Consider the following 23,497-nt stretch of genomic DNA (forward strand, 5'->3'; position numbering starts at 1 on the left):
ATTCCTCCATGACTCTTTAGAAAGGTTGTGACCCTTCAAAAGGACACACCCTTCCATCTCAAGAGACACAACCATTGGAGTAAATTTAAATTCAAAATTTTCAACAATCCCTCACATGAATGAAATTTACGAAAAGGACATGCAACAACATGCAGACAAAGAGAGAGTACATTAAGGAAATACATTGCATCGGGAGACTTACTAGCTAGTCAGTGGACATGATGCCTTGAACTGTTCAGCCGTTTGTGTAAGCCAAGACAATATAATTCACACAGAATATCTCCAATCACGGCTTAGTTCTCACGGTTGTGCCCATTTTGGCCTTGGGCATCTCCTGGTGTTTCATGAGTGTTTTAGAAAATTTAGCCTTATCAATTTTCATAGAAGCGGCCCCTTCACACTCATATAGATGATCCTTATTTCGAGTCTCTTTAGTACTTCTCTTGAAAGATACCCCTCTAGGGTTTTCAAGATATAAGTGATCATTAAAAGCATAGCTTACCCTAAGTTCCCTGCATACAACGCATGTTGCAGATATCACTCTCATCATAGGAATGGATAGGAGTTAGACTCCTTTAGTGGTTTCTGACAAGCCACATATAACTTAGTTGTCCCTTTGAACTTAGTTCTTGGGATCTCCAGTCATCTAAGTAGGGTTACCATTATGATGACTCTGATGTAATAGGCTTTAATCACATTCCCTTCGATGAACTTTCCCTCATTTGCTTTCTAGTTAAACTTTTTGTTTAGCGGCCACTATTTTTCGGTTTGACCTTCTCAGTTATATATCATTGAGTAGTTCGTGGATCCACTATATTATCCTTAGACAATATGCACAACTGAAAGCAAATGTCTTACCGCATTAAGTCTTTGATTACTTCGAGACTTACTCCATGTCACTCCTATTTTCAAATTTAAATAATAAACATAAAGTTGTTCCTTAGGAGTTAATGAAACCATTTTTGCTTCTACTTCAATTTTGTCCTGTAGAAAAAACTGAGATTCTTTGTAGACCTATTATTGGAACCGTTACTTTGGTACAATCAAGCATCCCCCACATTTTAAGCATTCCAAGGAAACTAAATTTCTTTTGCTGATGTATAATTACACAAAAATATTAATGCACCCCCACAATTCTGAGATAAATCAAAATATATAATTAATTGGCGTGCTTGAACAAGATGTAAAATTGCTTTGTGAATATAATCACAATACTAATTTGTCTAAAATACAATTAGACTTCATAACCTTCTTTTGCAGTACAAAGGAAAAATGGCTAATACCGGTTGTGGCCACAACACTTTGTCAAATAACATTTCTTTAGCCATGCATTATTTCTTTTTGATTACTGCAACTTTTAATTCCAATCTTAACATGGAATATAAATATTACATTTACATCTGATTTGTCTTATCCGGTATTGGTAACTACTTTGACAATTGCCAAAGCGTCATCCACTTATGAAATATTTTAATTTATATAATATTTCATTACGAAATTATCGGTTACCACACCAATTTCACAATCATTAATCCAAAGAATGTTAGAATTCCTCTTATGTCAAAATACATAAGTTTACATTTTTATCAACACTTTGATAAATGGGATTTTTATTGATAAGTCCAATTTAGAAGTGTTTTAACCCAAGAAGTCCATGAAGAAATTTTTTAACCTATTTAGTCCAATGTATGTATAGTTTTATTCCATAAAGTCCATTTTCTTGATTTACACTATTTTCTTGGACACTTATGCCCTTATATTTAATTTTGATACCCTTATATAGGAATGGCAACGGGGCGGGGTCGGGGACCACCTTCCCCGTCCCCAATCCCCGATGGCCAAAACTTTCCCGTCCCCGGCCCCGATCCCCGACGGGGAACCTGTCACAGTCCCTATCCTCGTCCCCAACGGGGATCGGGTTTCCCCGACCCCGAAAAGTCCCCGATCCAACTCTGTTTCAACATTCAACACCATAAAAAAAAAAAGAATACCAGATCATAAAAAAAAACAGATCTGTTTCAACATTCAACACCATCAACTCTGTTTCAACACTCAACATCCAACATAGATCAACAAAAAAAATAACAGATCAAAAAAAAAAAATTACAGATCAACAGATCAAAAAAAAATTACAGATTATCAGATCAAAAAATCAATAACAAATAAAAAAAAGAATAATAGATCTTACAGATCTGAGCTGATGAGGACGGCGGAGGAGGATATCGACGGAGGAGGGCGGCGGTGGAGATCGGCGAAGGAGATCGGTGGTGGAGATCGACGATGTGCTACACTCCATCAGATCTGCCGTGGCGACGGAGGAGGAGGCTGCAGTGGCCTGGAGGAGAAGGAGGTGGTGGTGGCTTGGAGGAGGCTCCTGCGTCTGTGTCTGTATGAAAAGAAGAGAAGAGAGAGAGTGAGAGAAGAGAAGAGAGTGTGAGTGAGATAGAGCTACTGCTGAGTTAATCAACAGAGGTTGAAATATATATATAATATAATATATAAATATAATAGAGAGTGTGAGATAGAGCATGTCAGAGAGTGTAACATATATAATATATATATATATATAAATCGGGGGGCTGACCGGGGCGGGGGCCGGGGGGCGGGGCCGGGGCCGGGGATGAAACATATATCACCGTCCCCGGCCCGAATGTCACCGGGGATTTATTTTTTAATACCATCCCCGACCCGTCCGGAGTATTTTTCGGGGAAAAACCACTTTTATCGGGGACGGGGGGTCGGGTCCCCGTCAGGCCGGGTTCAAATTGTCATCCCTACCCTTATAAATATTTTTTCAACGATTAGCAATTTAATGACGTGAACATTTATATTTTAAAATTCACATTTGTAGGAATGTAAATTGGCCTGTGGGCGGCCCGAAACCTGCCCGCGAGCCAGGGCGGGCCCGGCCCGTTGACAATGTGAATATTCACATTGACATGTTAAAATTCACATTAATAAGAGTGTAAAATTGGCCCCCGTCCTGTGGCGGTGTGAAACCTGCCCGCGGCCCATGGGCGGCCCGGGGCGGGCCCAGTCCGGCCTGTTGATATTGTGAATATTCACATTGACATGTTAATATTCACATTGATAAGAGTATAAAATTGGGCCGCGGCCCATGAGCGGCCAAAAGCTCGTCCACAGCCCGAGGCGGGCCCGGCCCGGCCTATTGACAATGTGAATATTCACATTGACATGTTAACATTCACATTGATAGGAGTGTAAAATTAGCTCGCGCCTCGTAGCTGCCCGAAACCCGCCCACGACCCGTGGGCGGGCCCGGCCCGGCCTGTTAACAATGTGAATGTTCACATTGACATGTTAACATTCACATTGATAAGAGTATAAAACTAGACAGCGGGCCCGACTCGGCCCGGCCCGGCCCGTTGAAAATGTGAATATTCACATTGACATGTTAACATTCACATTAATAAGAGTGTAAAATTGGCCCCCGTCCCGTGGCGGCGCGAAACCCGCCCGCGGTCCATGGGCGGCCCGGGGCGGGCCCGGTCCGGCCCGTTGACAATGTGAATATTCACATTGACATGTTAACATTCACATTGATAAGAGTATAAAATTGGCCCGCGGCCCGGGGTGGGCCCGGCCCGGCCCGTTGACAATGTGAATATTTACATTGACATGTTAACATTCACATTGATAAGAGTGTAAAATTGGCCCGCAGCCCGTGGGCGGCCCGAAGCCCGCCGCAGCCTGAGGCGGGTTTGGCCCGACCCGTGACAATGTGAATATTCACATTGACATGTTAACATGCACATTGATAGGAGTGTAAAATTAGCCCGCGCCCCGTGGCTGCCCGAAACCCGTCCACGGCCCGGGGCGGGCCCGACCCGGCCTGTTGACAATGTGAATATTCATATTGACATGTTAACATTCACATTGATAAGAGTGTACAATTGGCCCGTGACCCGTGGGGAGCCCGAAGCCCGACCTCGGGCTAGGGCGGGCCCGGCCCGTTGCCAATGTGAATATTCATATTGACATGTTAACATTCACATTGATAGGAGTATAAAATTGGCCCGCAGCCCGTGGGCGGCCCGAAGCCCGATCGCAGCTTGAGCCGGGCTTGGCCCGCCCCGTGACAATGTGAATATTCACATTGACATGTTAACATTAACATTGATAGGAGCGTAAAACTTATCCGCTACACGAAGCTCGCCCGCGGCCCGGGGTATGCTCGGACCCAAACCCGGGCCGTCCACAAGCTTCGGGCCGCCCATGGGACGCGAGTCAATTTTACACTCTTATCAATGTGAATGTTAACATGTCAATGTGAATATTCGCATTGTCAACGGCCGGGCTGGGCCCGCCTCGGGTCACCCACGGGCCGTGGGCGTGTTTCGAGCAGCCATGGGGAAAGGCTAATGTTACATTTTTATCAATGTGAATGTTAACATGTCAATGTGAATATTCACGTTGTCAACGAGCCGGGCCCGCGTCGACCCGGGGCTGGGCTTCGGGCTGCCCACGGGTCACGGGCTAATTTTACACTCTTATCAATGTTAATATTAATATGTCAGTGTGAATATTCACATTGTCAAGGAGACGAGCCGGGCCGGGCCCCCCCTGGACAGCGGGCAGGCTTCGGGCCGCCCACGGGCCACGGGCCAATTTTACACTCTTATCAATGTGAATGTTAATATGTCAATGTGAATATTCACATTGTCAACGGGCCGGACCGGGCTCGCCCCGAGCAGCCCATGGGACGCGAGTCAATTTTACACTCTTATCAATGTGAATGTTAATATGTCAATGTGAATATTCACATTGTCAACAGGCCGGGTCGGGCTCGCCCTGGGCCCTCCACGGGCCGTGGGATAGTTTCGGGCATCCACGGGGCGCAGGCTAATTTTATACTCTTATCAATGTGAATGTTAACATGTCAATGTGAATATTTGCATTATCAACGGGTCAGGCTGGGCCCGCCCAGGGCAGCCCACGAGCCGTAGGCGGGTTTCGGGCCGGCCACAAGCCGCGGGCTAATTTTACACTCCTATCAATGTGAATGTTAACATGTCAATGTGAATATTCACATTGTTAACGGGCCGAGCCGGGCCTGCCTCGACCTGGGCCCGGGCTTCGGGCTGCCCACGGGTCATGGGCCAATTTTACACTCTTGTCAATGTTAATATGTCAATGTGAATATTCATATTGTGAACGGGCCGGCCCGGGCCCGCCCCGGGGGACGGGTTGGTTTCGGGCAGCCCACGGGCCGCAGGCCAATTTTACACTCCTATCAATGTGAATGTTAACTTGTCAATGTGAATATTCATATAATCAACAGGCCGGGTCGAGCCTATTTTTTTTGCTTGTGGGCCGGCCCGGCCAGACTCAAATTTTTTCGGGCACCCACGAGGATCGACATGAGCCGAACCCCTACACATTGACGATATAAACATTTATATTGACGGTGTGAACATTCACATTAAGGGTATTTTGGTAATTATTGAAATATAAGAAAATAATGTGAACTAAATGCAACATAAGTAGATGAAAAGGGTATTTTGATCTTCTTATCTCAAATTGAACCTAATGGAATAGTCAAAAAGAATATGGGTTGAATGGAATAAAGCTCTTAGAAAATAGATTTATCAAAAAAGCTCCCTTGATAAATAATTGACATCCATTAATAATGCACCACATATCAAATCGATATTAATGACATCATATAGTCAACTCTACAACATATGTAGACATGGACATGATTAACAAATCAATCATAATCATAATTTTCCAATTAATCTCTCTTCTCCACATTTGTAATAATACATAAATTAACAAAAACAATATGATTCATTTCCAGACAAGTGTCACTGTTACAAGTAATAACTCATTCAAAAATATTTGGGACAAAAATGAAATTATCTCTTCTAATTCAAAAGATAAACTCCCACATTAAGAATATGATTCATGGTTAAACTAAGTCTATCACACAAGTGAAATAAGATTGAAGGCATCCTATCTCACAAAATTCAAAGTTACTTAAAAAAATAACTTTCAATTGATTATTAAAAAATGATAATCAACACAAAATATTCCTCAATCGATTTTCAATTAAATGGAACAACACCACTATTTAAAATATCATTTTTAAAATTTTCAATTGTAATGATTGCTTTGATATGACAAGAATATTACTATCACAATCAAATTACACATAAAACCCAAAATCTATTTAAAAAATAATAATAATAATAAGAAAACAAGAAACATTCTGACCATAACAAGTTGTCAAAATTGAATAATAATTTCACATCAAAAGTACTACATACGTTTAATATTTGTGAATAGTGATTGACTTTCTTAGAACATCCACTAATCAATATAAAAATACACTATTATTAAATAAATTATGGCAGCATGATGTCATAAAATTCATTCCAAATTAATTAAAAATATTAAAATTAATACGCTCATGTAAATGACATCAATAATATAACAAAAAATTGTCAACAATGAATATAGAAAGGCACCTTACCATACACTTGGTTTTAAATTTAAAAATCAAACCAAACGGTCAAAACCGTATTCCAATACTTGAATTTTCACAAGACTCATCAGGGAAGCGTTGCATCTATTCATAATTGCTACAAGATAATTAATTAATTCTAATAAATTACTATTCTAACATGGACTTTGCAACTTACACACAAACTGTATTCGGATCAGTTGGTTTCAATCCACTGATATCAACTAACATGCCCTTAAACAACAAACTTTCAATTTCTGTGAACAACAGCCCATTACCATTGCATTCAAGTAAAACTATTTCTCGCAGACATTTCGTCAAACACATGATGTGTATAGAAATGTATAGCAGTGGTTTGGATCATCAGAAAATATCATTAGATGACATAATACCTTGACAATTGACCATAGTCAATAAGAATCTTTCAATTTTCTCATAAAATCAAACAAACAAAATCAGAGGCCGAAATTCCTTCGGCTTTTCTCAGAAACCAAACAAGACGATTCAGGGATCAGAATCATTAGAAGGAAAACAAAGTGTGAACTTTGGGATGAGAGATTCAAGGAAAGCTTACCGATTCAGATGCCGAAATTCAATCCGACAACCTTCTTCTCTGATCGTCAAAGAACTTGTTTACTTCCTTGGAACCCAACAAATGTGCCCTTATACCCCTTGAACATACCCGGACACCATGGTGTTCAAAGAAGCTCCATTCCTCTCAGGCATGAGTATTAAATAAGTACTGGGCATGTTTGATTTACCAAACTTGCAATACTTGTTGAACAATGTATTCAGATAAAAGGTGCTTTAGAGGGTCAAAAAGTGCTTGAAAGTTGGAACAATTAAATGCAAATCTATCTTCTCTTACGTTTGGTTCTTTTTCTGATATATATATATATATTTAAATTGAATTCAATAGTAGACGATTAAACAAAAGCATTTTCCCGTTTCTATAACAGTCACAAACTGCCGGATCGATTCAAACTACTGATAAGTTATAATCGGAACTGTTTTAACAATGATAAATCTATTTAACAACAATTCTGAATCACAAAACAATATTTGCTCAAAAATCATAAACATGGACAGGTCTGTCTTAAGATTGTTGGAAAAATAATATCAAACTATCTAGAAAATATAATTTAAAAATATATAAACGATTTTTGGGTAAAACCAAAACTGAAATAAATTGACATAAAATGTAACAAAACTTACAGTACATAAAAAGATAAAACCTGATCGAGTCGAATGTGTGACACTCTTTCCTTAAGACAGATTCGTCCTCCCACCGGTACTTAGGATTCAATAGACGTCTATCTCCCAGGATACAACGATCAATGTCTTGCACTAGCAGTACTACTATTGCAAGCCTAGCGAACTTTGTTATGCATGTACTATCTTTATAGGAAAATTAGACTTAGAAAATACGAAGAATAGATGCAAAGTGAAAAGGAAAATAGCATTCTATATTCCAAAATGAAGTGAGGATAATAGAATTTATAGATTTCTCCATGACTCTTTAGAAATATTGTGGTGATGGAATTTATAGATTTCTCCATGACTCTTTAGAAATATTGTGACCCTTCAAAAGGACACACCCTTCCATTTCAAGAGACACAACTATTAGAGTAAATTTAAATTCAAAATTTGGTATAATAACTTTTAAATTATAATTAAAATAATATCATAATTAACATCATAATAAGTCATAACTAATAATACAATATATCATAATCAAAATACAAAGATTGTAATCAAAGGTGCATATGATATACATAAAATTTCCCATAAGTTTTAGTGTATCGTGATTTGGTATCGTTTCCATTTTTTTGTGTCATTTAAACACCAAAATATAAAAAGGAAAGTCACGCATCCATTTTTGTTCAACAATAGATTCTGAAAATTATAAAACTTAAAAAGTGTAAACAGTTTGCAACAAGTTTTTATATCATTTCCTAAAATTTGTTATAACGGACAACAGAAAACAGAAACAATTTCCAATTCTGATGCCATCTTAAACTATTGATTCTTCGTTGATTAGAATAATGTTAATACAAACTAATAAAACTTACTATCATATTATTCTAGTCGATATCATTTCAAACAAACAAACTTGCAAAGCTGTACTAAACAGGACATGCCTAATTCTATTATATTATAGCTTTCACACTAGCACACACCAAATTCAGATTTCAGGAGAAACTTTCTATCTCTCCCTTTCTCATTTTGCCTCTGTTTGCAAATTCCTTGACCCGGGTCAGATCCATTTGCAGTTTTCTTCACTGCTCAGCAACAACTACACACGACACAACCCAAACAGGACTGAAATGCTTGCACCGTCACAAACATAAACCTGCAATCTCACATCTGTGACCAAGCATATGCTATCGGGCTCGTAACTTGGTGTTGAACATTGCTCCAAGACAGCGAACCAAATTCATTCCGAGTCGTAGGATCCACACCATTCTTGGACATGAACGTCACAGTATATCGCAGCTTGTCTCCCACATTCTTGAAAACAAGTTTACCAGGTTTCACTGTAACAGCCACCGTTGATGGCCCATTGACCGCCACATCATAGACGGACCCTGCAGCTCCAACATTCGTCAAAACTCGCGTATACCTTACAACTCTTGATTTCCCGAACATGACCGAGAACGATGGGTAGTTGAGTTGGCCAGGGTCAGCAAATTTCCTCGAACACGTTACATTCGGGTGCTTGACAACCATCTTTACTTGCTCGACAGTGTAGTCTAAAGAGCAGAGGAATGTGATGTATTCATTGGTTGAGATGTCGTACACAAGGCCTGGGGAGAGGGCCTTGTGGGGGTCGACGTGGCCAGAGCCATGGGCAAACGGAGTGGAGATGTCACCCTCGGCGGCGTCACGGAGAGGGGAGTTGGTGTTGTCATGAGTGTAGGCAGTGGTCATGAGGGCTGATTTAATAGCACTGGGGCTCCAATCTGGATGTGCTGCTTTGAGCAGTGCTGCTAGACCACTTATGTGTGGGCATGACATGGATGTACCTACACATTTCATTCACACAAAGTCAAAGTCAGTACTCTAAACAAAAACAAAAACCACCCTGCATCAACTATGTGGCAATGCCCAAACCGTGTAGGAGTCGCACATTAACGTGAGCTCTCTATGTATATACCACGTGCATGTATATACTAGGTGAATGTCTGATTCCAAGCATTGTTGTCACGAGAGTACACACGAAAAAATTATTAGGTATTGGCAGAGTACTACATGACAATGTTATATGAGTAACCACCAATAAAGTAACCACCAATAAAAAAAGGTCATTTCTCATATTCGTGGCATGTTTGGTGTCAGTTTTTTTTAAGATAAAAATTGATAATCCGAAATCAAAAATTAAAAGCACCTCTCCCCTAACTTTTAGATAATTTGTTTTCAAAATTATTTCAGCTATTTCTGTCCCAACTGTAAAAACAATCTAACATAATTTTATTTTATTTTTTTGAAAAAAGAAAAAGAAATAAAAGGCTATGATACCAAACAGGGTCATTGTCTTCTAAATATCAACATAATTATAATGGATGTTACTGTCGAAAAACAAATCATAATAAAGTATGGTACAAGAGATGGCGCTGGGCCTACTATTATCACCATACATTATATTATTTTGGGTGCTTCCACAGTGAGAACAGATTTGAAAGCACTTATAATGGCAGTGGAAGCACCCAAAATAATGGCAACAATTTTATATACCCAAAAAAATTATTGAAAAAAAGGTATATTTTTCCATCATAATCATTTTATATATGTTCTATATGTCACTAATTTAAAATTTAAAATTTAAAATTCATGCTAGAAAGCATTTTAGGGTCAAGTGGGGAATTCTATTTACACCAAAAAAATATTTAAGTGAGCCCAATTTTTTAATACACCCTATTAAATTATTTAGGTTACAATTTATTTTCAGTACACTTTTTTTTCCTCCCCAAATTACTCTTTTGAAGTACACCCAAATAAAATAAATTAAAAAATTCAAATTAGTTTTGAAGAACTTTTCTTTTGAGTTTAGAATTGGTGACTTGTTTTGTTATTAATCTAATACACATTATTTATTTCAAATAACCAACGTATATTAGCTGAAATCAGTCAAAATTAAGGCTTGATTATGATATATATATACACACACACATAAGTTCATTATATTTAACCTACAATATACCTAAGAAGCATGGATACGGACACGTGACACGACACGAATACGACACGGACACGTCGACACGTTAATTTTAAAAAAATGCAAGACACGACACGTGGAGGACACGCATGAAATATATAATTTTATATATTTATTATATATTATATATATGAATATATCATTCAAAGATAATAAAAAATACAATATAGCACTATTTCCTATAAATTTATATGATTTTTGTTTTATTATTGTATCTTAAGTTGTTTTGTTCAAACTTATAATTAGTTTCACATATGTATAATCAATAGACACATGTGTTTAAACAATTGACACGTGTGTCCTCCAAGTGTCCAAAGAGTGTCCGGGTCTTTAAAAATATTTAAAAAATAGGACACGTTTTGAAGAGTATCGGACACGTGTCCTAAGAGTGTCCAAAGAGTGTCGGTGTCCGACACGGGCACGACACGGATACGTCACCTTCTTAGAAGTATCCGTGCTTCTTAGCAATATATCAAACGATTGCGATTTTACACTAATGGCATGACTGGACTGTTAATCCACATGATTATAACAAACAAAATTCATGATTTAGTAAAATAATAAACAGAAACACAAATTTAGAATTGATAAGACCATGTATATATACTGAGATATACACATATATAATCAAATGTTCATTGAAAGCTACAGGTTTTTTAAGTGCAACTAATAATATAATAAAAAATAATGATATTGTTAATAATGGTGTGTTTTGGTGGGAATGGATTGAAGTTTTGGAGTGAAAAAGAAGAAGAAAAGAAAATAATTGAAGCTTAGAGTAGAAGATGAAGAGATTTGAACAAGAAGACATATAATTGATAAGGGTATACCACGAAAAAAAAAAAAAATTATTTTTATATTTAATATGTAATGTTTTTATTAATAAATTCATATTAGGTATAATAAGAATTAAAATTTTAAAATTTAAGTTAGATGTACTGAGATAATTTTTGGGTTCAAAAATGGCCCGGACCAAGTTGGGGTCACTTTCACTAACTAGTTCAGTTAAGAGGTCATTCTCTACCAACTTTACAGATCATTTTCATTTGAAAAAGAATGACAATAATTGGTGGATAATGGGCCCACTAAAAGGGCTTTATCTAAATAAGTAAGCATTATGGTCCAAGGCTAATAGAAAAAGGTATTATAGGGGTCAGTCCACACCATCCTCCAAATGGGCCCCATTTTTTGGGCAGGCCATCATATTGTGTGTGTGGTGGCTCATCCATTAACTCCAAGCCCAATAATCATGAGAGACAAAATGATGGAAAGTCCCACTTTCCCACTAGTGTTGGTCCCAATTCTAGTTCACACTAGATTGTGCCATGGTGTTATTTACTGGTAACTTAGAAACAAAGTGTTGGTCCTAATTCTTGTTCACACTAGATTGTGACATTGTGTTATTTATTGGTAACTTAAAAACAATAGTAATTAAAAAAAATCAATAAAATAAAATAAAAAAATCTGAAACTCAACTTTAAAATGGTGTTTTGAGCTTATTTAGTTTTTTGAACCGAAAAAACAATTAAGTTGAAAACTTGGAAAATTTCACCCGAACAAAAATAGTATTACCTAAGTACAACAATTCTCAACAAATAGTTCACAAAAATTAATTTTTGAAAATATTTGTAAAGAATTGTTAAACATCTATTCTCTATAAAAATCTATATATACATATATATATTGTGAACTATCTTGTGGGCTTCAATTCTCCAAAAATAGCTGAAGTGTTTGCCAATTGAAATTTACATTAATGTTTAAAATGAAATTCCACAGAGAACTTTGAAAAAGTTGACATCTTTTTGTTTTATTAAAACCAGTGGGACAATTTCCAATATCTAAATTCAAACTGGGCCCAATTTAGGTAGCTTTTTAACTAAACTAATGAAAACAAGAAAATAAAATGTAAATTACATTAACAACCTTCAAGATTTGAAAGAATATATGTTTCTTTTTATTTTATTAAAACAAGTGGGACCATTTCCAACTAAAACCATGGCCCATATCTAAATTCAAACTGGGCCCAATTTAGGTAGCTTTTTAACTAAACTAATGAAAACAAGAAAATAAAAGATAAATTACATTAACAACCTTCAAGATTTGAAAGAATATATTAAGCCTTACACATGAGACATAATTAGATGATGTTTCTTAAGATTTTAATTCGCCAGTGTCACTTTTTTATCAATCATTTTAATTCGTATAATTAAATTTTAAAAAGCTCTTAGGACAATAAATAAGTCAAACGGCTTGTTTATATAATAAGCTGGTTTTGAACGAATTTTTAATGAATCAAACCCGAGTCAAATTAGAATAGCTTGTTTGTTTTTAATTCCCTGCTTAAAATTCCACCTATCACCTTTTTTTATTATTTTATAACTAAACTAATAAAAAAAGGAAAAGGAAGAATCAATTATTGGTCAGCCCTCATACACTATTACTATTAGTATAATTCAAATCAAACCAAAACACCAATTACATTTAGCATGTGCTCAGAACCAAGTTAGTATATATTTTATCTATCATGATATATAACACATTCACACTAGTTAAATATTAACAAAATTCATATAAAACCTATTATATATATTTAATAACTGTTATTCTAACATTCATATTATCCTCTTTTCTATTCTACTAAAATTTATTTTTATTTTAATTTTCTTAAAATAAAGGACCCTAACTAAAGAAAAACAGTATCAATCTACAACTACAGATATTGGCCAACCCATGACTAGCATTAAAATGACGAAATAAAAAAAACAAAACAAAACAAAACAAAATCTAGCCGTTGGATATGCATACCTGACATGATATTGAACTGGGTCTTCCTAGTATCCTTGGCCAACCCAGTGGGCCCAACAGCCTCTGACCACGCAGCCAAGATGTTAACCCCAGGCCCAATCACATCGGGCTTCAATATCTGCATCGTCACCATATTGGGCCCCCTCGAACTAAACGCCGCCACCACCGGCGACGGCCTCACATTCAACACCGTCCCACCAAAACTCAGCACCGCCGTCGCACTCCCACCCGCCGCCGCCACGTATGCCCTAATCACATCCCCCGCCTTCTTCCCCACCGCCACCGCCGGCAACAAGTGGCTGTCCGCCACCAGCTCCTCCCCACTCGCCGCCGTGTTCGCCAACACCATTCCCACTCCTCCCGCGTCCTTCACCACCTCCCCTTTCTCCACACGTGCGTTGATCCCTCTATCGCACAACACCACTTTCCCACGTACCAATTCCGGTTCAAGCGAACCGGGCAAGCATAGATTGCCCGAGCTGCTATTTCCTCTGTTGTAAACTAAACCGACCGCTTTATCACCCATTCCCAGACCGCTATATAGGGATACCCCAGTGAACCGCTTGCCGTTACCCAAAACCGCGTAAGCCGGAAAATCCCGGTCTAAAGTTCCGGCTCCAACCGTCATGATCCAAGGAGCCACATTCGCGAGCGAGGCTCGGCTCGGCCCGCTGTTTCCAGCGGAGCAAGACACGAAGATCCCCATTTCCGTTGCCGTGAACGCGCCGATTGCGATCGTGTCCCGATAGTACGAAGCCGAGCCGCCGCCGAGCGAGAGGGACAGCACATCAACGCCGTCAGTTATGGCGCGATCCATTCCGGCGAGTATATCGGCGCCGAAGCAGCCGGTTATCCAGCAAACTTTGTAAGCCGCGACGCGCGCTCTCGTCGCCATCCCACGCGCCGTCCCGCTGGCGTAGCCGAGGAGGCTCGCGTTAGCCACATTGGCTCCTCCGGCTGTGGTCGCCGTGTGAGTACCATGACCGTCCTGATCGCGCGGCGATTCGATCTCCTTCGTGCTCTTCGGATCGTTCCCCGAAGCCATATGGTAGCCTCTCGAGAAGCTTCGAGCGCCGATCAATTTTTTGTTGCAGAGTTTAGGGCTGAAATCGGAAGCCAACTCGCACTCTCCTCGCCACCGTGAAGGAACGTCCGGCATACCGGAATCATCAAAGCTCTTCGATTCCGGCCAAACTCCGGTATCGAGAACCCCAATGATAACATCCTGAGAAGCGTGGTTCAGCTCTTGCGGTGTGTGACCATCCCACAAACCCATCTGGGTGTCGAGACCGAGAAACTCAGGGGTTCGAGTGGTGTGGAGGGTGTAGACGGTGTCTTCGTAGACTCCGAGGACTGAATCGGAGTGGCGGAGGAGATCGGCTTGGTGTGGGTCGAGAGAGGCGGCGAAGCCGTGGTAGGCGGTGGTGTAGGTGTAGAGGAGGGAGTCGGAATCAGAGGAGAGAGATTGGAGATGAGCGGAGTACCAGTCATGGTGGGTGGCGTAGGATAGTGGTTTGTTGTGGTGGTTCATGTGGACAATGTAGGTTCGTTTTGCGGTGATTGTGAGACATTGAAGAAGAAAAGCTACGAAACAGAACCAGAACACTGACTCCATAGCCAAAACGAGAGAGAGAGAGAGAGAGAGAGAGAGAGGATTGGGGTTGAGACTGAAAATACAGAGAGTGCGATACAGAAGAAATGTTTATATATATATATATATAATTGTTGTATTGGTGGAAGAGAAGGAACAAAAACAGTCTCTACAGCTGCGACTGTCAGAGAGAGGATAGAGGAGATGAAGGACTCGTGTCGGGTTTATATACAAACTACGTAATTAAAAGGGCTTTCATTTTAGTTTTATTACTATAATGCCACCTCCGGCGGTTTTGGCCTTGTGATCCCCACTTTTAGTGGCAGTGTGCTCAATCGTGGCGTTTATTTTTAGGATTTGGCTTTCCTTCAGTTCGGAATCTGATGGCTCCGTCTAGCAAGTGGATTAATTTTTTGATTTTTTGTTTTTTTTAGTCTAAAGATTAAAAAGCTTGGTTTAAAAAAAATTTCATTACTTTTTTAATTTTTTAATTTTTTGATGAAGTGTATTTATGATAAATTATCAAACTGTTTTACATGGCAACTCACCTTTGAATAGTCTTTCATGTCAGTGTCGTAATTGGACCAAAATTGTTTGGACTTTTTTATTTTTTTTTTGAATTTGACGTATTTTGATTTTTTTTTCTGTCATTTTTTTTATACATTAATTAGTTCTTATTCTTTAATTTATGTTTTTTTTCTTTTCTTTTTTATTAATATACAATAATTTTTTTTTATTTCTCAATAATGAGTTTACATGTGTTTCATTTATTTCTAAATTACGTTGCGAATGGTAATTTTTTTTTTTTTTTTTAAATATTTTTTAATGAGGCGTATTTTTTCTTGTTATTTTTTTTATTTACGTTTTTGTCAATTTTTAATTTGTACAAATTAATTTGTTTTTATATTTCAAAAATGGGTTTTCATGTGTTTTATTTATTTGGAAAAACGTTTTTTTATGTCATTTATTTAAAATGATGTGAAAAATCATATATTGTCGTGGTACATGACAAAAAATGAGGTGTGTTTTGATTTTTTTTGTTGTTTTGAACTTGTGTTTTTATGTTTTTAATTGACGTCGCACATGATAATTTCTGTATTAGTTTTTTTTTTTTCTCTTATTTGTTTCACCTTGTTTTCTTTTTCGAAAAAGGTTTTTTATGTGGTTTTTGGTTTTTCGTAGTTAGGCACGTCACTAACAGAAAGGGGGTATATTCCCGTGTAAACACATTTTACTGATACATGATAATATACTTCAATACAGTTTGTTCCACGTGTGTTACCAATGTTACAACCCTACGAAAATTAGGTCGACTATTATATATTTCCTAACATTCCGTTATTACGCATGCAACATAATTTGTCGCGTATAAGAAGGCGCACCAATGCCATATGCGGGTCCTCATCCCCAACCATTAAACCATCCTCATCATGTTCAAGTTCTGGTATGGCATTTATTATTGTCATAGTCTCTTCCTCGTCACAGATTGGGTGAACAGTTATTGGATTACCTGTGTTTCGCCGTATATAATTATGTAATGTCATTGACGCACCTACTAACTAAACTTGCACATTTGCAAAGTCATACCGAGGCATGTCTCGAATAAACCCCCATCAATTTTTCCAGGCACCGAAAATGCGTTCCACCACACGACGAGTGAACTTTGTTAAATAATTCCCTTGGCGTGTTTGCCGTCGTGTTCCATGGAATACGTCGGTATTCTTGTTGGTGGTAACAGCTGCCTCTGAATAGTGCTAAGTAACCTAGCTGGTTTGGATAGCCAGAATCGACAAGATAATATTTGCCTGCAGACAGGACAACAATATATGACACCAAAAACAAACATTATGCTTCATTTTCAAGTAACGCTGTTTCAGAAAAAATTATAGCCCCATAAATGCAAAATTCATGGCCATGTGTTACCTTCGTCAAGATGTGGAAATGCGACATTGTCATTTGTTAGTATCTCGTTGAAGATGCGACTATCATGCATACTTCCTTCTCATCCGCACAAAATGAATATGAAACACATGTCAAAATCGACCATGGCCATGATATTTTGCGTGTGACAGTATTTCCTACCGAAATATGTTGTCGCATCTGGCCCCGTAACCCATGCACTTACATGTGTTCTGTCTATTGCTCCAATACAGTCTTGCAAACAACCAAATTCTTTTGTTGCTTAAACGGGTAACAAGTAATGGTTTTTTCCATACGTCACGTCTAGTTAATAATAAAAACAAAATAACTGACACTCTTTATTTATATGCCAATAATGTTTTTTAGTAGTACCTTGAACGGTAGGTATTTCCGTTTAGACCACATGTATGGATGTATATGATGCTGACTGTATGTCGGCCGGCAATGAACAACAGTGAACTCTTTCATGGAAGTCAATACGTTATGCACGTGCAGAGACACAGTCTCCCCCGAATGTTGGAACCGTTCTTGGATTTCCCGATTTTGCTTCCCTTTTAACACATGGATAAACATTGCAACGCTTTCTTCAACAGCTAAGCCATGTGGACGTTGCGGTACTTGTAACCCAAAATCATTTACTAATGTCTCACACAAGGCGACAAAAACTTCCTTCGGCATGCAAACATTTTCCTCAAATCGACCCATATGGCCCGCATATAGTTCGGATATCCATGCATTCCCGGTCAGTATAGAAGTGCAACATGGCGTTTTAGCCATGTGTTTTTCGTACCATTCTGTCACATACTGGCATGCTTGTAGAAATGTGCAGTTGTGTTCTTGTTGCACCTGGACCGCCATTTGATTAAGCATTTCCCTTAAATCATCGTTGTTGCTTCCATCCCAGGGATTCATCACGTCTTCGTTGATGCGAAACCTACAAGAGTGGCACTCTTTCAATCAGTTTGCACGTGATTCATTGACTCAAATTATATTGAAGTTTGCAATAAAGAAATGCGGACATTGTTTATAATGTAAGTAATGTCGTCACCAATGTCATTAGTAACGCATAATGATATGAATTACATAAATTGTAAACCTGTTCAACTTCTGCTTTACAGGGGGACCATGGTGGTAACAACCACAAAAGTTGACGTCAAAGTAAACTAACAGTTAAATTTGCAAAATATAGACATACAAAAGCTAGCAAGCAAATCCGTCGTTGCCTGTCTAAAAAATAGCCATATATTTAATTTAAACAGAAGCATCCCATTCATTTCCCAAAAACCATGCACAACCATGCTTCCATTCCGTCAACCCATGCACTTAACTAAAAGTTTTGTTCACCATAGCTAGCAAGAAAAAAAGAAAAATGAAGGAATAAAAACATGCACACACAACCATCATGTTTTAATATAGTGCCAACAATAACATAAGTCAAAGTTTTCAAAAAAAAGAGAAGGACAGGCATCTTCAACACTCGTAACACCACTAGATCATATCCGGCGAGCCCCAAACAAGTTCGCAAAAGGCGCTGATGCAGTACACTGGAGTTGCTTTTGTGTAAGCCACCCTATAATGTGGTCGTCATCAGGCTGGCACATCAACACCTCCCGGCAATCGGCATTATCCATAAGTGTCGAGGTGAAGTGGAATAACGGCGTACCAATTAGGAATGGAATACTTGTCAGGCGATGTATGCACTCTGAAATAGTGTATAGCGATTCGTTGCCTATGAGGTGCCTCACCGTAACCTGCTGATTCTTCGTACGCACCACATCTGTCAGATTGTTCATGCTTTCCGCAATAACTGACGCTCCACTTGTTGCCTTCTTTGACTTTTTGTTGATGGCGTCTTTCTCCTTTTCCCCTTTTCAATCGGAACATGCTCCAGTAAAGAATCTGAATCCACGTCCTGTACTCCTGCGGGTATCGGATCAACAAATGGCTGGGCTCCCAAACTATGCACTGAATCAGATGAGTCATTAGCAGCTTCAGGAAGTTTCTCTCCCAGGGTCCAATGGTGTTTACCAGTAGCTGATGCCGCCATGAAGACTATCTCCATCAACTCACGATGTTCCAAGATTTTTTTCCTGAACTTGGCATACAACTTGTTTATCTGCAGAAATAGAGATATGTGAAAAAGAAAGACGTTACATTTCATATAATTAATTAAAAGTTAACTAAAAAAGTTAAAAATGTACTGGTAAATGACAAATATGAAACTTGTTTGTACATGTACTTATCGATTCCATCTTCTCCCACCACTCCTCAGGTGCCTGAAACATACTGGTGTCACAGTCAAACCCTATCCCTGACACTCCTTTGCTTGAATCCATCAACTTTGTCCACGCTTGCCACTCTTTTTTCAAACTCATGTACTTATTCTTCAACTGTTTCAGTCCATGTTTTCTTCCTTTTTTTTCTCAAATTTCCTTGCCAAGGACTTTTACCCTGCTTGGCTGAGGACTAGAAATGGACAATTTCCTTTACTAATCTCATTTGCAATCAACTGCAGGAAAACTCGGATTGAGTCACTGTCTTGTGAGGTCTTGTGACTGAACTGATTATGTGTCTCTTCAAGATTGCTTGACTTGTCAGTGACAATGCATTTGCTTTTGGATTGGATACGCGGAGAAGTATGTATGGAAGCCATTACTAATGTACGGTTACAAAAGATTACCATCACAAATTTTTCAATTATTATATACAAACGCATAAGCCATTACACATTAATAACAACAAACAGAGAGATAGGATGCTAAATTAGCCAGCATATAACCATTGCACATTAATAACATACGTACACAGGTTCCATAGAAGTTAGTAGTGAAGTGGACATAGTTATGATAGTCATTAATACGTCTATCATTTCGAAGTGGAGGAAGGCAAAGGCAGCTTAAAGTCATACTAAAACATACTACCAACATACTAACGTGTTTCTACATACTGACAACATCGTAACGTTGCTTACATACGGAACAATAAAATGACAATGACAATGCATAGGACATACACAATGGTCTTAAGGACACGCAAGGATTGTTGAATGTCTATGACATCAGCTCGCAATTGCATGACAATTTCGTCTCTGGATGACGCATAGTCTTGGTTCTCTCGTCTTGGTTCTTCGCACCAACCAATCCAATTGACACAGGGCTGATGAGTGCAAATTATGGAACTATTAATTTCATGGGTTGTTAATGTTCATACAGTTATGACCAGTAAAGAATGGGTCACTCACCACAGGGCGGGGACATGCAAAGTAGGGACGCCCTGGATTTTTGGTGGACCTGAAAATCTTAACAATACAGGGGCCATGTCCACAGGCACACATTCGTCGTGGCCATGTATTGGAAGTTGCAGCAGAGGTAAACGAAGCCATGCTACGCTTTACAAACATTGGGAAGTGACCATGAATCATACAAGTAATTAGTTTATGTTATCCATATATCAGGGTTACGTAAACCGAATACGTTAAGCACATTTCTATATTGGATAGGTATACAAATTATCAACTTCCTTCGGTTTATTTTACAAAAAAGCAGGCGACATTATCATGGTTTCACTGTGAAGGTGACAATAGAAAAGCAGAGATCTAATTTCCTTTGCAAACCTAATATATTTTAAAGGGCTACGTAATAATGTCTTACATGACTGAAATGAAGAATTCATTATCAAATTAAGTCAAAACATTGTAAATTATGAAGCCGTAATCAATAGGCATTTCAATTTAATTTACATGAATTAACATGAAAACGTACAAAGACTAACGCAATTTTATATTTGATTCCATTAACGAAATTGAATTTCTGTAAAAGTATTGTGCATCTTGAATTTACATATATTGGTAGGAGTATTTATTAACCCATATGTACTTGCACAGATTCCTTTTGTAACCATTAATTTTATTATTATTATTATTATCCTAGTTATTTTTGTTTTATTATTTTCAGTTGTTTTTTGAAATTTGAAAATACTCTATTTATATCAATAATTTACAAGATTATACTTTTTTTAAAAATTGGACATGAAAATATAACAGAATTGACATCCACATGAAAATTGGACATACTTTTTTGTAAACAAAATTTCCTAACAGAATTAGTATTGACATCCTCTTCAGCATTGACATCCTCTTCAGCATTTGAGTATAAAAATAACAAAAAAATGGACATCCTCTTCAGCATTGAGTATTGAGTATAACAAAAAATAGCAAAAATTCAGGCTTAAGCATTGAGTATAACAAAAAATATAACAAAAATTGAACATTTTTTCCCCCATTGACTAAAAAATCACAAAACCCATTTCAGTTTTCCTTATTCATTCACAGACTCAGATTTCATGACAAATCAATAGGTATTTAACAGAATCAGACATGCATTCACAGATTTCATTTAGAATTTATTTCAAAAATGGCTAGAGACAAGCAATGGAACAATGTATACATCAATTTGATAAATCAGATTTCATTCAGCATTTGTATACATCAATTCGAACTTGTGATCTGAAATTTTTCATTTTTAATGATAATTATAAGAAAAAAATCGAAAGAAGAACAGAGTGTTTTACGGATCTGAACAAAGCTTTACCAAAATCAGATATGCATTCACAATAACATAAGTGCATTCACAGATTTCATTCAGAATTTATTTCAAAAATGGCTAGAGACTAGCAGTGGAACAATGTGTACATCAATTTGATAAATCAGATTTCATTCAGCTACTGAATACATCAATTCAAACTTGTGATCTGCAATTTTTCATTTTTAATGATAGTTATAAGAACAAAATCAAAAGAAGAACAGAGTGTTTTACGGATCTCAACCTATATATACATAGTCCGACCCTCATTACTCACACATTTACAGATTTATATATAACAACAGATATATGTATATATATATCTGTGCCCAAAATGTGTAAACCCAAGCACGACGAATCACTTTAACAGGTCGGTAATGAACCCATTTTGTAATGAACCCAAAATGTGTCAACTTAAAAAAAGAGAGTCCACACTTCCTTCCAAATTTGGAAAAAATCCTAACGTTATATACAGAGAAAGAGACTCCACACATGAACCCTAAGCAGAGGCCACACACACTCACACAGATCTACGTAATCAGAAGGGTTTGAAAGAGTTACCTGAAGATCGGTGGTGTTTGAGAGGGTTCATTCTTGTTTGCCGCCACCAACGTACGCCCCAACCGTCCGATTTGCCGACCTGTTCGCGAGTCATCTTCACCGCCGCAAATGCGTACTCCAGTGCTGATCACCTCTGCGAAGCTGCCTCAGATGTCATCGCCGCTGGTTGCCATTAATCGCCTCATTCGCTTCTTCTGTGTCCTAGGACGGTTGTGTTGTGTGTGTGGTGAGGTGTTGGGCGAAATGAATCAGAGGGATATTTCAGGGTATTTTGGTAAATTTACCCAAAGAAGGGTTCCTCTCCAACCCGTTCAAGCGTTTTTGTCGTCATGTGGCTAAATAAGCCTCTTTTGTCCGCATGTGGCTAATTTAGCTTGAACTTTCCTTTCCAAACACCACCTGGAAAGTATTATTGGACCTGATTCATCATGAGTTTTGTTTTGATAATCTATATTATTTAATGTGTAAAATTTATCTAGTATTATATATTTATAAAAAATTGTGTTGATCGGATATCTATAGTTATGTGATTAAATCAGTTTTGTATAAAAAAATAGACGGTAAAAAAATAAACGGTTGACAGAAATATGATTCGATAAAATAGCTATCGATATCTGATCAACGTAATTTTTTTATAAGCGTATAGTACTCGACGAGTTCTATATATTGAACGGTCCGAATTATCAAAACGGGATCTGTAATGAGCTCCCACAAGCCCAACAGCACTCTCCATCGGACAGGGAGGGAAGTTAATCCCTTACTTTTAACGCAAATGATTCTCACTGGATTGAACAGTAGTGTTAGGCTTGTTGGGTCTATTATGGATTTTGTTTCGATAATTTGAATAGTTTAATGTATAAAGGTGTTTTAGGAAGATAGTTAAAAATAAGGGTTTTAGTTTTTTTTTTTTTTTTTTTTGAAATGTGTAAAAAATGTGAAAGATGATGTAATCTAAAATAAGTTAGGAAGTGATTTTTAACCTACTTCTCAAAAGAAGCCATAAAGTTCATTAAGTATTTTATTCTTGAAGAAATTATGTATATCCAATATCAATAGTCCCTTAATCAAGTCATACTTTTATTAATAGTAAATAAAGTTTTAAAAATAAATTATTAATAAAAATGTATTTTAATTAAGGCGATATCCGGTCAACTTTTTTTTTTTTTTTTTGCATGAATGAAATACTTGACGAGTTCTACATATTGAACGGTTCGAATTATCAAAATGAAAAATTACAGAATGGAACAATACCGTCCAGTTCGAGAGAATCCTTTTCCTATTTTTACAATTTAATCTTATAAAAACATTAAAAATTGCACTAATGTTAAAAACACTTA

The 23,497-nt window shown here is 37.7% G+C and overlaps 1 protein-coding gene and 1 long non-coding RNA gene across 2 annotated transcripts; both read right to left on the reverse strand.

The window, feature by feature from the left end:
* Positions 1-1,998: 1,998 nt before the first annotated feature.
* Positions 1,999-7,355, reverse strand: LOC114319153 (uncharacterized). The gene is made up of 2 exons (XR_003649306.2): positions 7,062-7,355; positions 1,999-2,386 (listed from the first exon to the last, which is right to left on the reverse strand). It is a non-coding gene; the product is annotated as an uncharacterized LOC114319153 (long non-coding RNA).
* A 1,139-nt stretch (positions 7,356-8,494) lies between these two features.
* On the reverse strand, positions 8,495-15,301 carry LOC114319150 (Subtilase family protein). Its single transcript, XM_028266146.2, has 2 exons — positions 13,509-15,301; positions 8,495-9,513 (listed from the first exon to the last, which is right to left on the reverse strand). The coding sequence occupies exons 1-2, from the start codon at positions 15,121-15,123 to the stop codon at positions 8,849-8,851; spliced, it is 2,280 nt and encodes a 759-aa protein (XP_028121947.1). The 5' UTR covers positions 15,124-15,301; the 3' UTR covers positions 8,495-8,848.
* Between the last annotated feature and the right edge of the window lie 8,196 nt (positions 15,302-23,497).

The sequence above is a fragment of the Camellia sinensis genome, chromosome 4 (genome assembly GCF_055761805.1).
Source record: "Camellia sinensis isolate YWXY chromosome 4, ASM5576180v1, whole genome shotgun sequence".
NCBI lineage: Eukaryota > Viridiplantae > Streptophyta > Magnoliopsida > Ericales > Theaceae > Camellia > Camellia sinensis.

Bases quoted from the DNA above. Each gene is read 5' to 3' on its own strand.
- LOC114319150 (XM_028266146.2), bottom strand. From the start codon at position 15,123: ATGGAGTCAGTGTTCTGGTTCTGTTTCGTAGCTTTTCTTCTTCAATGT. The intron at 9,514-13,508 runs GTATGCATATCC...TGAAATGTGTAG, and splicing joins CCAGTTCAATATCATGTCAG to GTACATCCATGTCATGCCCA.